Below are 27,118 nucleotides of genomic sequence, written 5' to 3'. Positions count from 1 at the left end.
TGAACATGTAGTAATAAAAATTATGTGATGTGCTTGTGTGAAATTATCTGAGTATTGATTGAATGACCCTGATAGTAAGGTAATGTCGAACCATGGACCGGCATGTAAAATCCCGGCGCCCGTGTTAGCCGACACGTAAAATGCGATGTAAGACAGGGGGTTAGCTACCTATCCTATAGAAGCTCGAGCATAATTGTATTGGAGGGGTGACGACTCCCACCACATTTAAATGTAACTTTTCGGCCCTAATCTAGCCAGACTCTTACATATATCAGGTGTCATATTGTTGCGCTTGTTGATCAGTGATAAACTTGATTACTGTTGATGCTATGAGGCATGGTACGATTATGAGTATTAACCAACTGAACTTGCTTAAGTATTAAGATTACCAAATTGTATAAGTAGCAGTAACGTACTTATGCCATGGTTGAAAATGGTATCTTAATGACTTAAAAGTGTGGAACAATAAAAGAATAAGGTAAAAGTATACAGTGATGTCAATTAATTATAAGTTCGTACTCTAATTATTATTTTGTAAATTTAGTGTATTATTTCCGTATTTTGAGCTGGATAGGGAGTTATATTCGACGTTAAGCGCTGACCGATTCAATCGGCTGTCATCCGTATTATGGATGGCAGCATGTTGCAGGATTTAGTTTCAGGTTCCGATCCAGGCCGCAACTACAATTTATTTATGTTATCGAGGACTTAGCTGCAAATTTTTTTTATATACTTCATGTTTGATGATTTTTGACGTATTTAATTTTAATTATTGTGTATTTTTGGAACGAACAATACGTACTTTTTTTCTTTTCCTACTTTCATGTAATATTTATCATATCTAATAAAAAAATTTTTTAGTTTTAAAGGTTTTTAGCAGATCGGCATTTTCAGACTTCTGCATTATTTTGTAAAAATTTTCATTAATGTTAATTACGTATCGAGAATACCGCTCCTACTACATATTCTCTAGGTCTTATTTATTTATTAACATTTATTAGGGATAATAAAATGAAAATCGTTTTTTCATGAGTATTTTTAGAGATATATATTTTATGTAAGGGGTACTCGTACTTTCTAAACTCTAGCTTTTTAAATGACAGACAATTTGTACTCCAACCACAGAATATGTACTTCATCAAAATGACACAGAATAACCCTAAAAGGCTGAATATGTACTCTGATTTTTAATTTTCACGACTTGAACTGGTTTTCACCGTGATCTTTTAATATATTTTAGGGAAATTTCATATGGTAGCATTCAGCTTTCATGAAACGCCAGTGGTAGCAGTTTTGTAAGATTTTTCCACATGGTGGCATTCAGTTTATGCACTATCTAACTATCGCAGCATTTTTCGTTATTTTCTTGTTAATTTTCGTTTAATTCATCATTTTGTAAGATTTTTCCACATGGTAACATCCATTTTTTGCTCTCAAATGTGTTGTAACAATTAAATAGATATGTATTAGCGCATGGATTGCTCCTTTTGAACTTATGAAATACACCTTTTGAGCTTATAAAATGCACCTTTTGAATTATAAATTAGTGTTTGTCATACACCTTTTGAACTTTATAATGCCAATAATTTGAATGAAAATAAAATTGTTACAACATTTAAGAGCGTTGATAAATTAATCGGTAAATCAAAAGTTAAAATGGTGAATCAAACATTTGAAAGCAAAAACTGGATGCTACCATATTGGAAAATCTTACAAAATAATGAATTAAACGGAAATTAACAAAATTTAATGGAAAATGCTACGACAGTTAGATATTGCATAAACTGGATGCTACCATGTGAAATTTCTCTATATTTTAAAATACCATACTCATTATATGTCATATTTTACTTGTGGTAAATAAAATTTTAACAAACATAGAAATTTGGCCATAAAAGATGAGTAGGGTATGACAGAGTCATAAAATTAAAATTGAATACTTTATGAATCATATAGTTAAGGGAAATTCCACGTAGTAATTTTGAGGTTTTAGGTTTTTCTTGTGGTAACCAAAACTTTTAAGAAATCCACACGTTAACTCTGAGGTTTACCAAATTGTTCTACCGTAACCTTTTTGCACATAAAACGTTAGCAAACATTAATTTCGAAACTTTAATGCTGTTGTACGCCTATTCATGCGATTCACCATTTCAAATACCATCCGTTGCAATCTTTTCCTCCAAAATATAAAACCCTAACTCTACCATCTTTATATTTGGGGGAAAAATATAATTTGAATGAAAAATAGTAGAGTTGGGGCATATGTTTTAGGGAAAAAAGTTGAAACTGATGGCATTTGAAACCCTAACTTCGAAATTAACGTTTGCTAACGTTTTATGTGCAAAAAGGTCACGGTGGAACAACTACGTAAACCTCAGAGTTACGGCATGGATTTTTAAAAGTTTTAGTTACCACGTGAAAAACCTAAAACCTCAAGGTTACCACGTGGAATTTCTCTATAGTTAAATATCGAACCACATACCATATTGATAATGCATCTATGGCTATTTCTGCATTCTCCAAATTTCCAGCCATTAATATCAATATTCTCTAATACCAATTCTCCAAACTGTAATAATCAAATAAACCAACATAATATTTAGAAATATTCAAAATATTTCAAACCATGAAATTTTGTAATTGAGTACCAAGTACCAACTTCACGAAAATTTTAAAATGTTTTGTTAAGATTATAAATGGTCAATTATTTAAGGTTACAAGCGATTAAATCAATTCAAAATTATAAGTAACACTTTAATGTCAATTTTAAGCGATCCCTTTAAAATGATAGATGTACATTAGGTCAGCCGTCAACCCAATAGAAATAATCTCACCACGAAACTGTATCATTTAAAATATGTGAAGTAGAAAATGAAAGATAAAAAAAATTGGAAAAACACAAGTTCATGTATGAGACAGTGTCACCGAGAGACCAAAGCGGACCCTGAGACTTGAGAAGATCGGGGCAAAATATTTATTATGAGCTCCTAATTTACTAACTATATATACTATTATAGACCCAAAACTATTAAATATTAAATCGTTATTTCTCTATAATTTTTTGGATGGGCACAGGGCATACGCCCCTCTTGCCCCCTTATAGGGTCCCCCCTGCAGACGCTTCTTATTCTTGGGTTAAATAGTCCAATAATATAAATTTGGAAAAATTACCTAGAATAATCAAACATTTTCATGATTTGCCTTGAGTAAACTTGGGTAACCCAATAACATGCTATAGTAGGTAATTTACTAAAATAGTAAAATGAAAATTGATGTAAACTTAGAGAAAAATTTAAAAAATTTATATTAAAAAATCTAAATAATAAGAACAAATCGGATTTTTTTTTCAACATTTTTTAACATTTTTTTCGATTTTTTATTTTAATTTATTTTTTTTTAAAGAAAACTTGTTATAAGTAAGTCATCAGGTTATCGGGTATACTCTAAGAAAATACTCTTCAAGGTTGGAATTTTTCATGGTTAATCAAAAAGTAAGATTATTTTACGAAAATCATAAAAGGATTGGATTATGTAGGTAATGTTTCTTATAAATAACTTTTTGCATATGAATTTCTTCTTATTTTGATATTCTCACTGTGAGCTCTTTGGAAAAAAGTTATCTAAGGAACAACCAATAGATGGTAAGACTAAAGAATTACCAAAGCATGACACCGGATGCAGCAGAAAGTTTAAGAAAGTCCCAAAGACCAGAAAATGCTTCGATAGAGAAACCAGACCAAGTAAGAGGACACCCACCAAAAGCAGTGTAACCAAATAACCCAAAAACCAAGACCCACCAACCAAAGTTCTGAGTGATGGCTACACCAATAACACCGCACTTTAACACTGAAACGAACAACCAAGACACGAATACGTGCACCAAAATTGCAACCACGGACACCCAAGCCACCACATTAGCTTTAAGTTGACGTTGTAGGAACCTTTGTAATGGGAATTGAAAGGCGTAGCTAAAGTGAAGCGGTAACATCCACACGGCCACCACCCCTGATAGCTCGGCCACTTCTTTTGGTTGGCCTAATAATTTGAGCATAGGAGATGCAAATATGTATATGGGTAGTAAAAGGATGCAACATAAAAATAGTACAATCCATGATCTTTGCATGTAAACTCCCAACATGTGGTACTTCTTTGCTCCGTATGCTTGCCCACATAACGTCTCCAATGCACTCGCCATTCCTAACTACAATTAATTAAATGATTGTACTATCATTTGTTAGTAAATGTGCTCAAAAAGATACTATTAGGGATGAAAATTTAATTTTTAACCACTTAATTTAAGTTATTTTTATAAATTAGTTTTAACGTATTCATAAATTGTGTTGAGTTTTTATGTGATAGTAGTACTTAAAATTAGTGAGTTTTTATTTCACTAATGTACTGCCTAGGTCTAAATTTCACTCATTTATATTGTATTAAATTGTATTTTTTGTATGGTTTGGTTCAATTAAAAAATCTTGCCTTTCATCTTTCTAAGTCTCGATCCTCTCATCTCCTCCTTGACTAATTGATATTAGAACCAATTAGAATTGTTGTTTTCTATTCGTTTTCCATGGCAAAAAAAGTGATTATCGAAGAAAAAAAAAGGTTGATTTCAAATGAATAACTAAGCAAGCGTAAATTTTTGACTTTAATAAGTTTATATTGCTTGATTTTATTGTTTAATTTAGATTTTAAATTGATTGCAATTCTTGGGGTTTCTGATTGAATCTTATGTGCTTGAATTTAATTTCTCCTTTTTTATGCGTTTTCTCATTATGACTCTCTCTGAGTAGGAGAAACAATAGAGCCAAGGATACATTTCAGAAAATTACATGTCTATCACGTGCAAAGTCAACGCCCACTTGACAGTCAACTGACAGTTTCCCTCAAGTGGTAGTCTTTGGCAAACAAAAACATCATATAAGGTAGTTTTTTGCAAAAAAAAAAAGATTATGTCTTTTTTTTCAAAAAGTGCTATAGATTATGTTTTTTTGCCCTTTTTCTATTTTTAATATATATATTTTTTTATTTATGTATTTTATTAGTAACGATCGCTTTTAAAGTTCCTTTCAAACTTAGCCGGCATATTAGTATATTTTTCTAAGTCATAAAAATTTATATTATTATACAAATGCTCATAGGAAGCGGGTTATTTGGTTATTGAAAGTATGTGAGCAAATCACATTTCTAAATTGTCAGTGTTAATCTTTTCGTCCTTATAAGTTATAACCCAAAAAAATAAAAACCTAAAAGTATAGTTATATACTTAATTATAAAAAACTAGCTCGTTCGTCCGCATGTCCTACTTGCTAAGGCGGGTGGGCTTTTAAAGCTGTAGGACCCTGGGTAGGCATTAGAGGCAAGTCAAGTCTACTTTTAATCTGAAATATGTCCATAAACATCTCTACTTAAATTCAAATTTTAATGTGATCAACAACTTAATTAATAAGGAAACTCGATTTCGAAAACTCATTCATAATGAATGATATCTAAATTATTTTTGCTCTGCCCTTTTTGTCTCTTAAAGTTGCCCTTTTTATAAAAAAAAACAAAAAGAGGTAAAAGGGTAAATAGTTATGGAGTAATATTAACTCGGAGTTTGTAACTTAATTATTCTTGATTGCGAAGTAATATACATCGAAAATAAAATGTACGTAAGTTGTCCTATTCACCTTGATCGAAAATCAAAGCAGTACATTGTTCTTGTTTTTATTATTTTTGTTTTGAAATGCTGATAACGATATAATTAATGAAGAAATATCTCTATCAGTATCAAGTACAATGAAATGAAAAAGGTACTTTTTTTCAAAAAAAAGTACCTACTTATCTTATTTTTCTTGATGAACAATTACATATTTGTTGCTTTTGAAATTCCAAATAATCTTTTATAATATTATTATTTGAAATTACATTTTCTTGAATAAATTTGAAATTACTTTATTAGCATTGCTAAACTTTATTTACATATTCGCAAGTTTTTATTGTATCTTTTATATATAATTTCTCTAATTTTTATTTATTATTGTAAATAATAATATTTCTGTTATAAACTATCAGTATATGTAACAACGAACGAATAAAACTCCGGAGAAACACTATTACATAATCTAAGAATCCAACAAACACGCATTCCACGTTTTTGTGAAGCCGCCCAAAACAATAATTTGAATTCATGGAAGGGTGGAAGTGAGATGAAGTACTCTGCCATTGTGGGTCCCAAAGACTCTATCAGACAACCACAATGATTATTGCATTAAAGAAAAATGATAGATTTTTAAGAAAGAATAGATATTGATTAAATAAAGAGAGAAAATAAATATATATGGAAGAAATTAAAAAGAAGTTAAAATATAGGAAAGATTATTTAAAATAATTTAATATTTTTATGATTTTCCTACAATAATTCAACCTATTAAATAACCATGAATAATCTCAAAATGTATGAATGAACTGAGTAGATAAAATTAAAAAAGAGTTAAAAAGTAAAATTATTGTAGAAAAATCATGAAAATATTAAGATTGTTTTAAATAATTTTTCCTAAGATGTATAGATAAAATTAAAATATATAGATTAGATTAAACAAAAAAAATAGACCATTCTATAAATATAAAAACAATATAAAATAAATTGCACAAAGTAAAATAATAATTAATGCAAAATTGAAGTTCTGCTATGTTCAATGGTATTCCACATGTGTAATTGAAAGCACGGTGTACGTGTATAAGTGCGTTATAAGATCTAACCACCTTAGTTAATGTTTTATTGTTAGTAGTTGAAACTTTATTATTACACATGTGTGATGTTTAACCCACACTCTTTTAAGCATACTTGTTGAAGTAACTTTATTAACCACGTGTAAGTTGACTCCCATTCATAAAAAAAGTACTATCAATTTGTAATGTTGAGGATTAACCCTTACGGCTATGGATAGCTTTAGTAATAAAAGTTATTTGGATTTTTAAGTGAGTTAAAGTATAGTCTTTTTATCTAATCTAATTGAATCTAATTTGAATTTACTATGATTTGATTTGATTTGATTTAATGTAGTCTAATCTGATTTAATTTAGTTTGATATAATTTAAATTTTTATGATCTAATCTAATTGATTTGGTCTGATTTGATGTGATTTGATCAAATTTAATATGCCCTGATTTGATCTAATTTTTTTTTAAAAAAATTATCTAATCTTATTTTGTTTCATATGATTAATGTTATTGTAATATTTTTATCAATGATAAATAATAAGTAATAGTTATGATATTATTATTATTATTATTATTATTATTATTATTATTATTATTATTATTATTTTTATTTATTTTTATTTTCATTATTATTATTAGTTAATTAATTAATTAATTATACATATATATATGTTATTATTATTTTAACTGATTAATTAAAAAATTAATTAATATTATTAATTAATTAATATAATGATATAATATTATTAACATTATTATTATTATTATTATTATTATTATTTTTTGTTATAATCATTTTATTAATTCAGTAATTACTCAATTAATATTAATACTAATTTATTATTTGATTAATTAATATTATTATTAATAATTAAACATTTTATTAATTACACCTAAAATAATAATAATAATAATAATAATAATAATAATAATAATAATAAATAATTTAATTTGGTCAAATCTGATCTGATTTGATCTGGTCTGATTTGGTCTGGTATGGTATGATCTTATTTGGTCTAGTCTATCTAACTTAATCTGGTTTAAAAGTTTTCGATCTGATCTTAATAATTATGATCTGGTCTGATCTGATTTTGATAAGAATAAGTAATAAGTTTAAAAATTGAGTTAAAAGAAACATATTCTTACTTTTTCTCCTTATTTGAATTTACAGGATCCATATATTACTTTTTGCAACATTAAGAAATGTCTATCCCTAACATCACAAGAACAATGTTTAGCCAATTATAATAAACTCTATCATTTTCAAATCATTCATATGCAATGTAGCAATTTAAATAATTATTAGTGATTTAATAAGGCTAAAACTATTTTTGAAAAATGTTACTTTATGATAAAATAACATTTAATTGTTTTGACTATTGCAACTAGATGTTTCAAAACATTACATTTAGTATAAATCCAAAATCAACAGTAGTAGTTTAAGATTTTTTCTGTATTTTTCTTCAGAAATTATATTCTAACAACTATCCTAATAATATATGTCATTTATATAAATTATTATTTTATTTTAGTATGTTTTAATAATCCTATCTACACAATCTTAATCTCCACTTCTATTTTTTTTATTTGAGTGATGATTACACATGTGTAGAGCTGTTTAAAAGTGACCCGACCCGAAAATTCGATCCTAAACCAAAAGTAAACCGACCTCAAAATTCGATCCTAAACCAAAAGTAAACCGACCCGAAAATGTGTTCCTTTTTAGGTTTATTGAACCGACATTACCTGACCCGAAGCTATACCCGAACCAGTTGACAACCGAAAATGGGAAAACTGAACCCGAGTTGTAACCGATTATTCTAACTGACACGTACTGTTAACCAAAATTACCCGAACTTAATAATGACCGACTCGAGTCATATCTGACCCGAATCATGCTCAAAACCGAACTCGATCCGACTAAAATCGAGTTAACCCGAACGAAGTTTAGATCGAATTGCTATAAACCTGAACCAATTTTTTACAAAGAAGTATGATTGACTCATATTCAATCATCTTATTAGTTATTCTAATAAAGTCATAAATATTTTAATAAAATAAATTTTATAAATACATGGTTTCATATATTTAGAGTTAATAATCAATGGTCAATGTTTATTTAACTACTTTTAATCGAATTATATGAAAATTGATAGAACTTTATAATTTTAATTTACGGTCAAACAAGTAAAAGTAACAATATAATCATGATCACTAATTGATTTGCATTTTCACTATTTTGCTTAAGTAAAGGTACCTTATCATCAATTAAAAAATGACTAACAACTTAATCTGATACTGACTCGATCAATAGTAATTATTAATTTGCAATTCATAGCCGAATTCTACTTGAAAAATACCCGAACCCGATCTGTACCCGGTAAAACCAAACCAATTATTAACCGATGACAACCCGAGACCGATTGAAACTTGACACAAACTTCAACCGACACCAAACTGATGCTAACCCGATAGCTCGAATAACTGATCTTCAACTGAACCGTGACTAACCGACCTGACCCAAGTATGACCCGTCGCAACATGCATCCGAAATATAACCGATCCGAAATACAACGGAATCGAATGACACCCATCTAAAACCGACCTGATTACCCGAATGAACACCTCTAGACATGTGGCTCTATTTAATACACGGAGGGAATAATAAATCATGGTGCCTCAAGTATTGATTGTTCCTTGAAAGCTACTGTAGGCTTGTAGTTTAGAATATAAGTAATTTACATATTGTGAAGCTAGGTTTAATTTTTATTAAAAAAGGATTTTTTAATGAATTTAGGCAATCAAAAGCTTAATTAATTTGTTGAAGCTTCTTAAAAATTTTATCACAACCCCTTATGTAAGAACCCTTTGAATTAAAAATATAGATGTAATAAATATTTTCCTCATATACAACGCTAATCATATTGACTTTTAATATAATATAAAAGAATCAATTTAATCAAAAATTTAAGTTGGTAATTAAAAGCTCTATAACATATTATATACACGATCTGAAGCATAATTAGGTCATCCACCAACCATGTACTCATGCAAGCACAAAGTAACAAGTATACTATCTCCCCGTTGTTTAATTTTTTGTTCTCCTAAAAAAATTTTCAATTTATATTATATTTTTGGATATGATAATCCTTAGTCAACATAATTTTAATATTTTTTAATGATATGGTCCTTATATATTTTCCACTAACTTTATTTATACATATATATAATACTTATAACTCTCCCATGTTTCCAATCAGCATAATTTTAACATTTTAAATAATTTTAGTCCTCAGTTTTTGTCCATTAACTTAATTATTCAATAAAATAATATCTTTACCAATTAAAATATTAAATTTTTCTTAATTTCGTAAATATTTGTTATAAAAACATGACATAACAAGAAATTGAAATGGATAGAGTACATACCATTACCTCATTATTCAATAAAGTAAAGGAAAAATTATCTTGAATAGTGTATTATTGATTAACCACAAATAATCCAAACTTTACGAGGTATTTTTCTACTTTCTAGTGTAAACCTGGTAACCGAATGACTTATTAAAGTAAATTTTATTTTTTTAACAAAAATGATAAATTAATATATAATATCGAAAAAAATGTTCAAAAAAATTTTAAGATTTTTTTTATTATTCAAAATTTTTTATGTAAATTTTTAAAATTTTTCAATAATTTTAAATAAATTTTCAGTTTACTATTTTGGTGAATTATCTATTATAGCAGGTCATCAGATTATCCAAGTTTATTCTAGGAAAATACCCTAAAGTTGAGATTATTCATGGTTAATCAATAGATGAGATTATTGTAAGAAAATCATGAAAAAGTTGGATTATTTTAGGTAATTTTTCCTAAAATAAAATCTTTACCAATTATAAATTAAATTTTTCTTAATTTGGTGAATATTTGTTAATTATGAAAATAAAGATGAAATAACAAGAAATTAAGAGATAGAGTAGAATGTAGATACCATAAGACCGTAGTCGAAGCCAACAATAAGATTACAAGCAATGGAGACAGCAGCCAACTGATGGTCACCAAGGTGGCCGGCGAAAGCTTGGGTGACGACTAACATTGCGTAAGTACAGATCCGGCAGATAATGGAGGGTCCCACAATATGCCATAACTTTTTAGATTCATCCCATCCTCTCTTTACCAAACTACTATCCAAATCTTCATCATGATTATTGTAGTAATGAAGTAACAAAGGAACTTTTTGGTGTTCACTTGACATAATTTACAATTCAATCCCAGTTATTTCTTTTTCTTTTCTGATGTTGTAGCCAAATACAAAAATAATGAGTTTGGAATAAATAATAAACCAAAGAAACGTGATGCATTTTTTTTTTTTTTTTTTGGTGTTTTATTGTTTGACAATAAGGTTAGAGATCGCTTTCAATTTGTAATGTGCATGACTTTTTATTTTATTTTGTTTTATTGAATATAGATTATTTTCTTTTTTGAAATGATCTCATCTTAGCTTTGTTTAATCTCATCTATAAACTTATATATTTGTTATTATTTTAATTAGTCATTTTTATCATCTGCTTGTTTTTTTGTCTCATTCACAAATTTAATTTCTTTTTCTACAAAATTTCACTTATTTTATAACTTGTACAAAAATAAGAGAAACAACCATCATCATCATCATCATCATCATCGTCATAATTTTACCTTGTGTATCTGCGCATAGAAAACTATAATCAGGGTCTGATGAAGGATGAAAAGCGGCAATTCATACCAAATGCGGCCAGAGAGTCACTCGGCTCCGACTTGAGAAAAATCTCCAGCAAAAAAAGTTCCTGCAACAAAAAGGATGAAGTGACGCTGAATCAGCAGGCAAGCATCTAACCACTCAAGCTTGGCTTTAAACAAAAAATTAAAAATGAATTAAAAAATATATAAATAAAATAAAAAAACTAAGTAAAAACGAGTAAAAGAATGATATATAAAAGATAAAGAATAAGAAGACCTATAATTAATTAAGAGAATTAGTAATCTAAGACAACAAATTAGAGAGAACAAAATAATTGAGATATAAATATGAGAGATAAAGAGGGTAATATTCATGTGGACTCGACACTACCACCTGACTAGTGTGGGTGTTTATTTTACGTAGGAGGACCAAAATATACGGCTTTCCTGGATTACAATGTTATCTTTTGATGTTGAGAACTTGAAAATTAAATATATATATATATATATATATATATATATATATATATATATATATATATATATATATATATATATCTTGATTTATATTTCTTTCTTACACTATTATCCTTATTTCTTCGAAAAAAGAAACTCTACAGTACTTCTTTAGTATTTATTTATTTGTCAAAATTTTCATTTATTAAAGTCGCGAAATAATTTAATTTAATTTATTATAGCTAGGGATTGGATACTTCTTAAGCAAGCACTAAATTATAAGCAAAGCGAATAGTAGCATTTTATTACCAAAGTTCAATACCATCCTTATACAAATGATATTGAACTTTTGATAAAACTTTACAATATAAATCATTTTCATTACCATTAATTAGTATTACTGACAAAACCGCCGTTTGTGTTATCATATTGTATTTAGGCGTAACTGAAATTTTCTTTGGTTGGAGCGAACGCCTAAATTAGATTCTATGATGTAACTGTGTAAGTCTCTAATGAACTAAATTGTTATGCGGGTTTGATAATTGACGCCACTATGAGTCTTGAAGGGACATTGATCCAATTGGTTTTAACTAAACCACATAGAAAATTGGAAGAAAATAAGCTTTCATCAAATAAAATTCCCAAAATAAGCTTTTAGAAACTTGAGGTCAATATTTGTTTCTATTACTAACATCAAATAAATAAATTAGTAAAAAAAGTCAAAACCCTTTGTTCGTTATTACCAACAACAACAAACAAAGAAAAATATGTCATAATATTTAACAGGTCAAAAAAAAACAAATGTTAGTAGTTCATTGTTATCAACATCGAAAAAATAAAAGAAATATTTCGGGTCCCTTCAAATGTTATGATATTGTTTGCTGTTAGTAACAGCGAATAAAGTTGTGCTAAATTTTTTTTCTCTTGTTCGCTGTTAAGTTTGGACATGAAAACGCTTATTTTGAGCATTAAAATTTTTTGTAAAATTTTTAATAGTAATAAAAACTTATTTTATTTTGATGTTTCCTAATCTTGATCCGCTATCGGGCTTCATCTTTAAGAAAATTTGAAATCAATAAGAGTTTTTTAATAAAAAAAAAAAAAAAAAAAAAGCAAACAACAAGCTTCGGATGAACTTATTTCCAAAACTAAGCGTTCAAACCTATTATAACAAAAACGCTGTTTGGCCCAGCATTTTAGGGCCCTAATGGGCTTAATGGAAAATGCATTTGGGACCAGCGTTTTTTTTAGCATTTTCTTTTTTTTTTTTTGTTTTGAAATAAGGCAATAACTTATACATTAAAAAACACTCCAGGCTACAGCGATTTTGCCTGGTGATGTTTTATTTTTTTTGTTTATTCTCTCCAACACTATACGTACCTGCACGAAAATTAAACTGATATACCAATTTTCCTTGAACTTCTCATTGAATCACCCAATATAAACAAATAAAAATAACATTAAATATACAAATATATACAATTATCTCAAAGCGTAAAGTTATACAATGCATATAACATTACATATACACATATATATACATAATCTACGAATCAGCAGTGGATGTATCGGCCTCATAAATAGTGTCTAGATTAGGATAAACTAGATGGTATCACTATCTGATTGTTGATGAAGTCTGAAGTTAGTGGGATGAACAGGAGATATATAAGAACACTCGCCCAGAGAGGGTCCGGGAGCCGTGAGAAGTACACTGAGTGTATATGGCGATTGATGATCAGTTGACATCTTCGTAGCATCTGCTTGTGTTGTTGAACTAGGAACATCATCCTGCAGTAATGGTTGAAGCAGATGCTCAACCAAGGCCTACCATCACGCTATCACACCTCCTAACCACTTCGATTGAATGTTCATGACATACATGTCGATGTGAATGTATGTAGTCACGAATGCTCAGCACGTGTTGCGTCTACAAAAAATAATTTCAATTAAAATTAGGTAGAAATTAAATATTATATTAATTATATAAAACATAAAGAGAAATGACTCACCAGGACATGTAATGGCACGCCAGAGGGCATGTAGTTCAGAGGGAGTGGTCGCTCTGTTCATATCCTCTATTGATGAACCGTCTGGTGATACCACGATATCAGATGAGATAGTCATCATGGAAATCCATCGGTTCACCAATCTCGTCCCCCTGAACTACGTAATCTTCACGTCCATCCCACCCCTCGATGTATCCCCGGTGATACGCAGCCCAGTTCACCATGGCTTTCCCCCTACGATCCATGTCGTGGAGCATGCAGTGGTCTTCTGGTGGATCAGGCCTCGTTTGGCGCAAACCGTACTGAAACATGACCCGTTCAGGGTTGTGGTATTCAACCACGTCAAAAAAGATCATAGGCATTCGTACACGCCAATCATCTTCGTCACCCCTATATGGGGGATACGGGTCCCATATTATCTACGACATAAAACAAGGATTAATTGAGAATGAGAAACGAAATAAATTGTTGTGAACTGAAAAACAATCAAAGTACCTACACACTGGCCATGCGATCAAGTGAATCGCGAAAGACATATAGACCTCGTGAGGTGTTCAAATACGTCAATCGAGGCACGATCCATCTCGATTCATATGGCTCTTCCTCCGCGGGATCCTCCAGCTCAACATGGAGGAGAATAGGCTGCCCAACTTCTCCCCTAGGTCGTCGCGTTGAGACAGTAAGAGCGCAAAAAGTTATATGCTCTCATATCCACAATTGCATAATACAAGGAAATATAAGTAAAATTATTCAATAACGTCATTATTATGTAAATATAGCTAAGGTTTTGTACTACTTGGAGAATAACCAATGGACCTGTAATGTCACTTACTGGTTTCCTTCTCTTGATCAAGGTGGCTCTACACAAATGACTGTAGAGGAAAGCAAGTGCGGCATTGGCCCAACTGTAAGACGCGATGTTAGCCCAGTCTTGGTCAAGGAGCTCTAAATAGATCCCTTGTATCTTGTTTTCGGATTTTTCGACGAACAAATAGCCGGAAATAAGTACCCAGCAGTAAATGCGAGCATAACGCTCTACAGCTGCATCCTCAGCGTCGGAGCCTGGTAAATGACCAAAGGTGTTAAGCATCCATGTCGCCTTCACCGAAGAACCAATCATCGCTTTGTCTAACGGTAGAACCCCGAACATCCTATGTCTCCGCTCTTTTGTATGGCTCGGACTAGGCTGGTGATTGCCCTCCCACTCACCGGTAAGTCGGTAAGTATAGCAACATCATGTAGTGTGATGGTCGCTTCACCCGCCGAAAGATGAAAGGTGTGCGTCTCAAGTCTGCATCGCTCAACTAAAGTGATAATAATTCCTCGATCTAATGGGATCTGACCCACTCGGTGAATACCGTGTAAACCCGCTTCGCGCATGTATCTCAAAACCCTATCATTTACGGGCCATCTCATAACCACCGAATGGTGGTGTCGAGTCTGAAGCAATTTGTCGGAGTCTAGTTTTTCGGTCCATATGAATTGTGAACGATGGGTAGGTTGTAAAACTAACACGGAAGGATCTATTGAACCAGGATTCTCCATCCTGTTTGTTTAATGTGTTTACTTTTCATTATGACAATTCAATTCATAATTCAACATTCAATTATTTACTACATCCATTCAACATCAAGTATATATCCCAAGTAATCAACTTCAACATTCATTCATTCAACATATATCCCACGTTATCAATATCAACATATATCCCAAGTATTTAACAAAAGCAACAATTCAATCATTCAATTAAAAACATTTATACATATCCCTAAGTAATCAACATCAACATACTTTATTAATAATAATAATAATAATAATAATAATAATAATAATAATAATAATAATAATAATAATAATAATAAAAATAATGATGATAAATGATCATGAATAAAATTACTAATAATAATAATAATAAAAATAAGTAAAATTCAATAAACATACCTCAAATCAAGCAACATAATGAAGTAAAGAGTGAGGAATTACTAGCTCTGCATAAAAAAAACTCACATTACTAAAAAGATACAAAACCTAATTATGAACAAAGTTGAAAAATGAGGAAGAAGATGAACAAATTTGAATAATCCACATATCTTTAAACAGAAAATTGAATAATAAAGACTAAAAGAGAGAAAAGTTAAACCGATAAACAACAAAATGGGGAAGAAATAGAAGGAGATTATAGGGAGAGAAGAAAGGAAATTCGAAATTAGGGTTTAAAATTCAAATGGGGAATTGGGGAAATGAGGAAGAAGATGATATGTATCTGTTTAGAAAATGCTGCTGCTGCCAACGATTTAACTTAATGAGAAAACGCTGCTCCCTACAGTGTTTTCACTAAACAGCCCATTAGGGCCCTAAAACGCTAGCCTAAACAGCGTTTTTACTAGACATGGCTTGAACGCTTAGTTTTGGATATAAGTTCATCCGTTGTTTGCTTTTTTATTAAAAACTCTTATTGATTCCAAATTTCCGATCTTTAACGTTAATTATGAAAGGGTCTCACCGTGAGACATGTCTCATACTAGGACTAAATAACCCACTAATAAAAATTTTAAATTTATGGGCTTTTTGTTTTGAGGTTGTCTCATCGCAATACAACAAATTTAACTTTTTGCAAAATTTGATGTAGTTGCATTAAAAAATGCACGAATTTATATTTTTAGTGCAATAATTGTTGGTTTTTATTTTAAGTTCCAATGTAAAGTGATTTAGTCACACTTTATTTGGCGTTTAGTGACATACAATATTTACTTTAGTGTATAGTGGCATTTATGAGAAATTCTACTTAATCCTATGTCGCGAACAGTTTTAGAATGATTTTTTATTATATTGCTAAAGGGTCTAATAAATATCACTAAATCCACTATATATACTATTAGAAATTTGAAGTAATAACATTTAAATTAAGTGTCTCTAAATATATCTCACAATAGCAAATTATATTGTAATGTCGCTAACTAGACCGAATAATAAATCTATTTTCTTAATTGAACCACAGGCCACGGGCAATTCGTTTATTAGACAAATAAAAAAATAGAAATTTTCTTAACTAAAAAATTATGTATGACTTGATTTGAATTAAATTACTAAAATAAAACAAAAAATAAATAATAATTATAAGGCAAAAGTATAAGAAACTATGTAATCTATATCCCTTCTTTAAAAAACTATCTTATGTAAAAGTTTTTGCAAAAAATTACTAATATAAATCTTTGCAAAAGACTACCTTTTAATGAATTTCGTTTGTTAGTTAGACCGTTGTTTTTGACTGTTGACCATCACGTGACACTGACGTGACTAAAGTGTTCCTTCTTATTCATCTCATATTCGCTTTTTGTTTCTGAAGCTTTGTTCCCAAAAACCCATTTCGCAGTTGCCCTTCCTTATTCCTCTTTCTCCTTGATTTGCAATTCCTAAATCATTCAAAGAATCCTATTTTTTCCAACAATCATTACACAATTAACTAGTAATGTCTTCTTCTTCTTCAACTGAAAATTCGATGCCTGAGAAATTTCTTGAATATAAGAGATTACTTATAATGGCGAATGTGATAGGTCTTTTGAAGATTAGAGTAATTAAAGGAATCAATCTTGTAGTCAAAGATGCAAACAGTAGCGATCCTTATGTTATTGTCTCCATGGGTTCCCAGGTTTTTTCCATTTTCTTAATTTCTGTTTGCAATTAAAAGGAATTTGATCTTAAATGGTGATTCATTCTGTTTATGTGATATGGAATTAGATTGTGATTTGTTTTTAAGCCTTAATTTTGTCATTATTTGCCGATGAATGTGTATATTTTATAATATATAGATGGATAGAATTGCAGTGCAAGATTTCTATGATGAGATCAATATTATTGAGAGATTAGACGATTTTTGGAACTTCGGAAAATGATTAGAGTAGTTGTAGCTCATACAAGGATGAATTTCATTATTATCATACTCTTTAGTAGTGATTGAATTGGGTAATTTTAGCATTATGTGGATGTAGAAAGCTTCTGAAACCAAGGAAAGCCAAAATGAGATGAAGAAGGAAGATTTTAAGAGTCACGTGATGGTCAACTTGTCAAAAGTAACGATCAATAAACGAAATCCGTTTGAAGGTAGTCTTTTGCAAAAACTTGTATTATATAAGATAATTTTTAGTTTTTTTCACAAAATTCAATCATCATAGCTTCAAACATATTCCTCTGACAGCTACTCAGAAGGACCTTCAAATAGAAGGGATACATATTAGGAGTAGCAACATTCATGGACATTGGACTTGTAAAGTTGTACAAATTCCATACATGTGTAGATTGGTATGAAAATTAAATAGAATTGACTTGTTTTTAAGTTTTAATCAATCAGTTTTTATTACTAAAAATCAATTATAATTAGTAAAAATTAATTACATTAATAAAACATAATTTTAATTTGTAGAACTTAATTATACTTCAATTTCAACCAATAAAAATCAATTACAATCGCAAAATCAAATAAACAAATAGAGTCTAAATTATTTATGCTCAAAAGTTATTTTCTCAGTCAAATTTCTTGGAAATAAATATGTGACCTATTGAATCATAAACAGAAGGAAAGGGGCTAAATTTCACTATTTTTTTCAATTTTTAAAATCATTGCTAAATAGTTGATTACTAAAACTTGTTTAAAATAAATATTGAGAACAAAAACATATTTGATTGCTAAATAGTTGCATACGTTAAAATAAATTGTACTTAAAAAGTTCATAAGTCAAACAAAATAGAAAAATAACCAACTCAAAACAAATAAATAGCCATGCTCCTAAAAACATGTTGCTAAGTCACTTAGCGAATAATTTTATTAATAATAAAAAACTTATCACAAATTAGAAAATTAATCTATATACCAAATGCATAAGTTTATATGATAAAATTGACAATTATTAAAAATTTTATTTAAAATATTCTCTAAAATATTCCTAATATATAAGATATCTTCTATTAGATCTAAAAAAATTACTAAATTTATTATCTAAAACACACATTATTTAGAAAAAAAATAGTGATTTTATATGTTCAACAATATAATTTAATGATAAATTTTAATTATGAATTATGATATTATAAAGGAAAATAAATTTTAAAAATCCCAACTTTAAGTAGTTATCTTTTAAAATTTTCACCTTCCGATTATTTTTTAAAAATCCGATCTTTGCTCATAATTTTCTTTTAAAGTACTTCCAAGTTGCATTAACTTACGATAGTAGGTTTACTTTTTTAAAAAAAAAACAATTGTAACACGTGTCACCAGTCTACCACCACTCTGCCTCCACTCCACACCCCAACTACCAGCACCATCTTGCCCACTCTCCACCCTAACTGCCACCACCATCCTACCCACTCCCCACCCCAATTGCCACCCTCATTCCCCACCCCAATTGCCACCACTCCATCTCTCCTATCCTTTCCATTCAACACTATCACCATACTCCTACCATGTTGGGTTCCCACCAACACTAATTTACCACCATCCCATCTTCCTGAATAACCCACAACCCACCTCCTCCATGGAAAACCCATAACCCTCTACCACCACTACCCCGTCCCCTGAAACGCTCACACCACATAAGGGGTAAATAACCCACCACCATCAAACCTTCATCCAACCCTTGAAATTACAACCCACAAATTAAATCAAATAGAAAAGAGGGGTAAATAGCCCACTACCATCTACCACTACCAAGCAGTCCTCCCACCACCACACAAACAATCGCAAATAGACCACCACCATCAATCAAACACCACAAATTAAATCAATTACTTCTTTCATTTAACAATTGCAACAAAAAAAAAATTAAAATCTCTTCTCCAAAATTTACTATGAACTTGTAAAGAAAAAAAATCAACCATTTACTCTTCCATTCTTATGATTCTTATTACATATATTTTAATTGTAATTTTGGAGAGAGGAACATAATTAAAAAATAGAATGCCTCAATTAGAGTACAAACTAACTCTTTATCTGATGCTAGTCTAATAGAGAAGTAGGGGTGGAGGGAGGGGGGCTGGTTAGGGTTGCAAAATAGGGCATATATAGAGTGGTGGTGATGAAAAAGGGTAGGTGGTAAGGGGAAGGGAAGTTCTTTTGGGCATAATAATGGTGGAGACTAGAGAGTTTGGAAGGGATGGTGAAAGGCAGTGAGATGGGATGAAATTGTTTTTTTCTTTCATAATTTTAAAAATTAAAAAATGAAATAAAATTGAAAAACTTACATGTTTAATCGATTGTTAGACCTTTAAATGAAAAAATACAGCCTAAAGGTTGAATTATTTAAAAATAATTAAAAATAAAATTTTTAAAAGTGAACCGTCTAGAGGTGAGATTTTTAAAATAAAATTTTACTATTTTTGACAATGATTGGCAAGTTAAAAAGTCATTCTCTCATTTTTAAATTTATTTCGTTTTACTTGTTTTTAAATACCTATTTATAAAACAATTGTAGAAAATGAAATTAAATATCAAGGATTTGCCAAAAAATAAATTCAATTTCCAAATAAAATTAATAAAATTATCTATCCCACATAGGAGCTTTTAAGGACGTGATTGACCGCATTAAGCCTACTCGTATATGAAAAAGTTAATAAATTTTTTTGCTCAGGGCAAGGTAATTGTATCATATTTTCATCATATTACAATCAATACGTTATTATATACTCCTATATTTAATTTTTAAAAACTAAACAAAAAATAGAGAGCAAAATCAACAATAAAATAAGAAAAAAATGGAACCAAAGAAAACGAGAATTTTATTAGAAGTCCATGTACATGGGATTCTTTACAAAAGAATTTCTACATGATAAGCACCATACAGAATCCATGAATACTAATACTAATAATAATAATAATAATAATAATAATAATAATCCATCTTCGATTCCCTCAAAACTCTCGAATCTCGATCATCATCAGTCAACTCCAAAATTAAATAAATATAATCAAATCACAATAAAAACAAAAAACAAACCCGTAAATACAAACATAAAAAAAAAAAAAGAATAAGATCTAGAAATTAAAATTAAATTAAACCATCAAAGCAGCAACAAACCCACCGAACAAAAGGGCACCAGCAGCAACAGATCTTCCAGCACCGTTTCCGGGGGTAATGTCAGCAGCAGGACCAGCAGCGGGTCCGGATACGGGGCCAGATACGGGTCCCAAGGTTGATGGAACAGAGGGGGAATCAGCAGCGGGACCGGCTGCGGTGGGTGGTGAAACAGGGGAAACTGTTGGGGTTGCGACAGGGGCGGGGACTGGTGTGGCAACTGGGGCAAGAGTGGGTGGTACGACAGGGTTAGGGACAGGGGCGGCGGGTTTAGGTGACGGTGCGGGGGTTGCGACGGGTGTAGGTGAAGGCGCTTGAGCCATACAAGTGGCTACCAATAGAGAAACGATGAATAAAACTTGGGTTTTTGCGAATGCCATTTGTGTAATGTTTTTGTTTGTTATGTTCTGGTGGCGGTTGAAATTTGGAAAGTGAGGGTATAAAAAGAGGAGAAAAATGAATGAGATTGGAAAGGGAGGGATTAAAGTATTTATAAAAGAGTTGTAAGGGTAAGGGGGGGTTGGGTTAAGGCGGTGGAATGAGTTGGAAAATTCGGTGAAGTTTGTTCCATAATAGTTAGACCCAGCCTTGCATTTCACATAGTATTCCTTAATCCTAACTAATACTTTTATATTACTTGATTCCTACCCATTATTTTACATTATACTTTTACGATATGAAACCGTTTTATCATAAAATTAGTATATATAAGCATTTTATTAGTAAAAAAAACGTAGAAAATAATGATACTTTAATTCACATTTGAACATAAACCAGTTTTTTTAAATAGCCTAGGCTAATCCAATTGAAGTCGTCCATGGTGAGACGACCTCAATAAAGAATTAGTTTTATACTTTTTATATTTGACTACGTTAAATTATACTTTTCAGCAAGAGAGTATAAGACCATATCACTGTGAGACAGACTGATACAAGTAGTCTATTAGTAAAAAAAAATAAAAAATAATGAAATTTAAATTTACACTTGAACAAGAAATAAGTGTTTTTTAAATAGTTTAGGCTGACCTAATTGAAGTCGTCTCACAATGAGACGGCCTTAATAAAAAATTTGTTTTATACTTTTTATATTTGACTTGTTACGCAACTCGATACATTATTTTGATCATTTATATATTTAATTATGCATGATTAAAAATTATAAAAAATTAATATTATGAATATATGTAATTAGACGATTTTAAAAAAATCTTGCTTAATTATTTTTTTTTTATACATCATCCGCAATATATCAAATAAGTATCGAATACTACAATCAATTGACTAATAACATTATTTCATACTTCCTCTGTTCTGTATTTCTTGTTACAATTGCATGGGCACACATATTAAGAAAAATGATTGACCTACAATGTAGCCGATTGTTTACTATATAGAGTATAGTATTTTATTATTGTTAATTGAAAAAGAAAAAGGAAAAATAGATTGTTGGGAATAGATAAAGATTAAATAATGGTAGGTATAAAAGTTAAAGAGGTATAGAGTAAGATAAAAATAGGGGCAGGTAGAACTTTAAATGATTGTTTTATTACTAAAAATGGAAATGTAGCAAGTAATATAAAATTGCCAAAAATAGAAAATATAACGGGTATTATGGAATGGAAGAAGTATGACAGTAGTGATATACTAGTAGTTTTTTCATTTATTCTAATTATCAAATCATATAATACTTGATTGTTTCGTTATTAGCTTAATAGGTGCTTTGACTTTTTATAATTTTATAAAGTATTTATTATTATTATATTATTAGAATTTATTATAATCATAATAGTTTGAATGATATGGAACATGTATTACATAAAAGGTAACTAAGATCAATTTAATTACTTTGCTTATTTGTGGTAAATAGAGGTAAATTAGTACACTGCCCTAAAATCATAAATGATACTCAATCTTCTATACAATCAAATATTAAATATACTCGTTATATTCTACTGCCCTGTTTTCATTTGCAGATCCTAATATAAACTTAAAAATCAAATAATTTTAATTGTTAGTTTCTAAAAATTCTAGAAAGTTGATTTTTGGAAAGTATATATATTGAGACGAATCTATCAAGATCCCACATTGATATGTTTTTTCATATAGATCGATGAGAAATCATAGTCAAAGTTTGATATTAAATTTCGTAAATTTTATTTGAAAAGAATATTGAAAATGGAGAGAGTACTTCTTTGTTGGGTACTCTATGGATTTTTCATATATGAAAATAGAATTTTTAAACATGATTTTTCATGGATATAAAGAAGTTAAAATGTATTAATGTGGAGTTAGGTTATATTTCTCTCGACATATAATTTAAATAATGTATTTTAATTATTTTTTATTAAATATATTTATATGCTTAAAAATGTGTAAAACAAAATTCAATGTAAGTAGCATTGTGAATGAAGGGAATATATTTTATATAGTAAAGCTATTACTTAAAAACATGTTACAAGTCTATTAGTTTTTTCCTTCAAAAATTGTAAGGTGATCAAATACGTAAAATTTATATACATACTATTTTTATCTAATTAATTTAGCTTTGCTCATTTTACTCAAATCTTTCAATGCTATCTTCCTATAATATTTTACATAATCTTTCTAATACTTTTGTGATTATAATACTATACATAATCAACTATATATGTATTAATTAAAATTTCATGATGATCACTTATTTGAATGTAGCCATCACTAAGGTTTTTATTATTACAATCATATCATGTTATTGAAAAAATACAGATATTGAATTGATTACTAACATTTAAAAAATAAAAGAACTGATTTAAAAGATGATTTTTCTTTGTCACAAACATACATAAAATTAAAACGTTAGGACCGTTAAACATTTAGTATATATTAAATCTTAAGAATTATCACCAAGTACTACAGATAGCAGTGGGACAAAGTATATTAAATATACAAGGGTCAAAGGGAAGGACAAAAGACAAATTGAAACAAAAATGTGCCTTTTCATATTCTTTGATCAATGAGCATTGGATTTTATTCTTGTTCAACTTTGATTAAGGAGTTACAAGTGACTTAATAGTGTGAATAATGCTCATGAATACCATAGTTATAATGGTATTGATTGATGCATTATACTTGATCATCAATGGGTAATTAAATGTCCATGACCCTTTGGTATACTCGAACTAGTATAAATAGGGACTTGGGGAAGGATGTCACACACACCAATTTTCTAAATTCTTTATCCTTACTTTCTCTCTTACTTGTGTTCCTTCAAGTTGTTAAGTTTCATACCCCAACGACCCGTTTGATTAGTGGTATTAAATGATGGTAATGGGAATGATTTATAGTGTAAAATTTCATCAAAAGTTTCCTATAATTCTCATGGTAATGAAACTTTGATCACAAAAAACTTTTTGTTTACAAATTTTCATTACCACCTAAAACCACATCTCCAAATGGTAATGCATTGGAATGAATTTTATGAAAAAAATAAGATGATTGATTTTAGACAAGCATGGTCATCAAGGTAGCCAAGAGATTTTTCAACCAAAATTACATTAGTTTTTCATTCCTATTACCACCGTTTATTACTGTCTACCAAACGGGCCGTAAGTACTAAGGGTGTGTTGTGTTGTTTGTATCTCATTGTGAATTTTCAAGTGAAAATCCAAGTACCTTTGTGGGGGAAATATCACAAAAGGAAAGTGATTACACATCTAAAACAAGTATCAAATTTCCGAGTAACGATTGTCGTTACAAAGATCATCTTCAAGTTATTTCTTAGTGCTTTCTGTATAAGTTTATTTTAGCCATCAATAAAAGAAAATAAAAATTTTCATATTGTAATTTATATTTGCATCCTTATTCTTAATAAGGACCAATCATTTTCTTTTAAAGTTGTGTACGTAATATAATGATAATTTGCATCTATAGTCACTTCAGAGGTGAGAGACGATTTTGGACTAAACATGCATAATTCATTACAACAAATCGTTTGGAAAATAATAAAATATATTTTAGCAATAACTAAATAGTCATTTCAACATAAAAAAATTTAAGATTACATAAAAACCAACTCTTTGAAAAAGAATAAATTGATTGTATATTTTTAAATTATTCGTGCTTAGCTTTAAGCTAGTTCCTACTATTTGTTTGGGATTGCATGCTTATTATTAATGTACCAATTCTGAAATAGTGTGAGTTGAGTGTTGTTTGTCTTGGTCATGGTGTACATTACATGACATTTGAAGTGAAGAAGAATTTGGGACTCCAAAACATGGTGTAAAAAGTTTAGGTGACATGTGCTTTGTTTGGTAAAGAGACACTCCATGACATGAAAATGGTAACACATATGCTTGGTGTGAAAGGAACAAGCTAAGAGTGGAGTGTTTAAAATGAATTTATGCTTGGCAATCAAGGCAATTAGTACATTGCTACAACTCTTGAGATGCTTTGGAAGTAAAGGGAGATCATGAGTATAAACCTGACTGCTCCAACAGTATGTTGATCCAGCAGCCCTTATTTGCCTACTGTTAAATTGTTGTTTGAATACTTTCTAACCCTATCTTTGGCTAATTAAGTCGAGCACCCCTTAGTACATTAGGTAGAGAGCCAAGCAATATTTTTGAAGTCCTATAAGATCCTTTTCTTATCATATTTATAATTCTCTATTTATGATTAGTTTCTCGCAAACACAACACTTATTTACTATATTTATGTGATTTTTTTAACTTGTATTATACTTTAGAGCTTATATCCTTTAAAATACATAATAAATATACTATTTTAAAATGGTAAATATTATCTCTTGATAAACCCCGTTAAATCCTTGTCTTAATATTTTCATTAATTTTTCAACTTTTATCGTTATGAAAACTATGAAACTAAAGTGGAGGACTTCAACTTATCGTTATGATAACTTGAAAAGTATAGTACTACGCTTATAAGCCTTTAATGACTAATACTTTAAAAAAAATGATGTAAAATCATTTTCAAGAATATGTTACATTTATCTAACATTATATTTTCTTTACTTTAGACTAATACAACCAAATAAAAAATTAAGAAAGTGGCCATTAGGAAAATCAATAACATCACTATGTATTTTCTTATTTGAGGTAAGTCGATTTAGAAAAATAAAACAATTATATTCAATAAAAAATTTATATATGTTATAAAAATCAACACATCTGTGCATTGCACGAGAACTATACTATTTTATCAACATAATGAATATGAAAATCTTCGACCTATACAACTTATGATTTCAATACTATTTAATAGTCTTAAAAATCATACAAGTAATTGAAGAGCAATCTAGCCAGAATAACTTGTATAAGTAATCTTAATTGATTAATTGATCCCACTGATTCTTTTAGTCTGCATCATTTTATATTTTAAATTGTCTATTTTATTTTGCATTATTTTTTATTTGAAAATGTACTCATTGTTTTTTTTAATTTTGATACATTTTAAATCACTTATAATAAATATCCATTTGTTTAATAATATTATTTTTTTAATACTAATTTAAAATTAGGGAGTGGTTGGTTAGACACTTAGACTTCAACAAAATAGCCAAAGTCAAATTGATGTTGTAGAAATAACTCTAATAATATAGAAGTTGTTAAAAAAAGGTTTTCATTTTTTGACTTATACAACTAAAAAACTGTCTTTTTTATTAAAATGGTTAACCGCGTAGAAGTATAGACTGTTGAGGAAGTTTCTAATCTGTCAATTACGTAACACATCTGAAAATATGATAAGTAGTTTACTAGTTTTAAGACATTTTCTACACCTTTGAATTCTTCAACCTACCAATTACCATTCAAAGTCATAGCCTCATGGGTGTTGAATTGTTTATTATGAATAATTTTGCATGCAACTAATTAAATGTCCTCCATTATTTAGTAAAATGTTAGTTATTTCTTTCCGTTTATAATACTTACTACTGAGTGAGATATATGTAAGAAAATATTACAATTATTAATAAGTATTATGAAACGGAGAAAGTATATTATTTCATTTAAATACGCTTAATAAGCATGACGATAAGTCTTATATACGCAACAAAACACTATTAATAACCAAAAAAATCAATCAATTAAGCCACGCTAATAAATGTGCCTAAGCACAACTTTTAAAAAGTAAAAAAATTTTATTATATTGCGCTCTAGTTAATTCTTTGAGGCCTTTTGGT

The 27,118-nt window shown here is 29.4% G+C and overlaps 1 protein-coding gene, 1 long non-coding RNA gene and 1 pseudogene across 4 annotated transcripts; 1 reads left to right on the top strand and 2 right to left on the bottom strand.

Moving 5' to 3' along the window:
• Positions 1-10,998, bottom strand: part of LOC130821031 (protein DETOXIFICATION 27-like) — a 27,257-nt pseudogene extending 16,259 nt beyond the window's left edge.
• A 2,319-nt stretch (positions 10,999-13,317) lies between these two features.
• On the bottom strand, positions 13,318-16,264 carry LOC130821032 (uncharacterized). Of its 3 annotated transcripts, XR_009045284.1 has the most exons (5): positions 16,021-16,264; positions 15,822-15,868; positions 14,376-15,426; positions 13,884-14,299; positions 13,318-13,801 (listed from the first exon to the last, which is right to left on the bottom strand). It is a non-coding gene; the product is annotated as an uncharacterized LOC130821032 (long non-coding RNA). The 3 variants fall into 3 exon arrangements; XR_009045283.1 differs by having other exon boundaries at positions 15,822-16,263; XR_009045282.1 differs by having other exon boundaries at positions 14,376-16,253.
• A 974-nt stretch (positions 16,265-17,238) lies between these two features.
• Positions 17,239-18,220, top strand: LOC130820887 (ADP-ribosylation factor GTPase-activating protein AGD12-like). Its single transcript, XM_057686431.1, has 2 exons — positions 17,239-17,529; positions 17,870-18,220. Exons 1-2 carry the CDS (start codon positions 17,350-17,352, stop codon positions 18,050-18,052), a joined length of 363 nt encoding a protein of 120 aa, XP_057542414.1. The 5' UTR covers positions 17,239-17,349; the 3' UTR covers positions 18,053-18,220.
• Positions 18,221-27,118: the final 8,898 nt, after the last annotated feature.

Source organism: Amaranthus tricolor, chromosome 8 (assembly GCF_026212465.1).
Source record: "Amaranthus tricolor cultivar Red isolate AtriRed21 chromosome 8, ASM2621246v1, whole genome shotgun sequence".
NCBI lineage: Eukaryota > Viridiplantae > Streptophyta > Magnoliopsida > Caryophyllales > Amaranthaceae > Amaranthus > Amaranthus tricolor.
The sequence above is the reverse complement of the archived record's forward strand: the minus strand, read 5'-3'. Positions and strand labels throughout refer to the sequence as shown.

What these genes read in the sequence shown, in the direction of transcription:
- LOC130820887 (XM_057686431.1), top strand. Translation starts at nt 17,350, where the DNA reads ATGTCTTCTTCTTCTTCAACTGAAAATTCGATGCCTGAGAAATTTCTT. An exon ending in TTGTCTCCATGGGTTCCCAG is followed by an intron (nt 17,530 to 17,869) that starts GTTTTTTCCATT and finishes ATGTGGATGTAG; the next exon opens with AAAGCTTCTGAAACCAAGGA.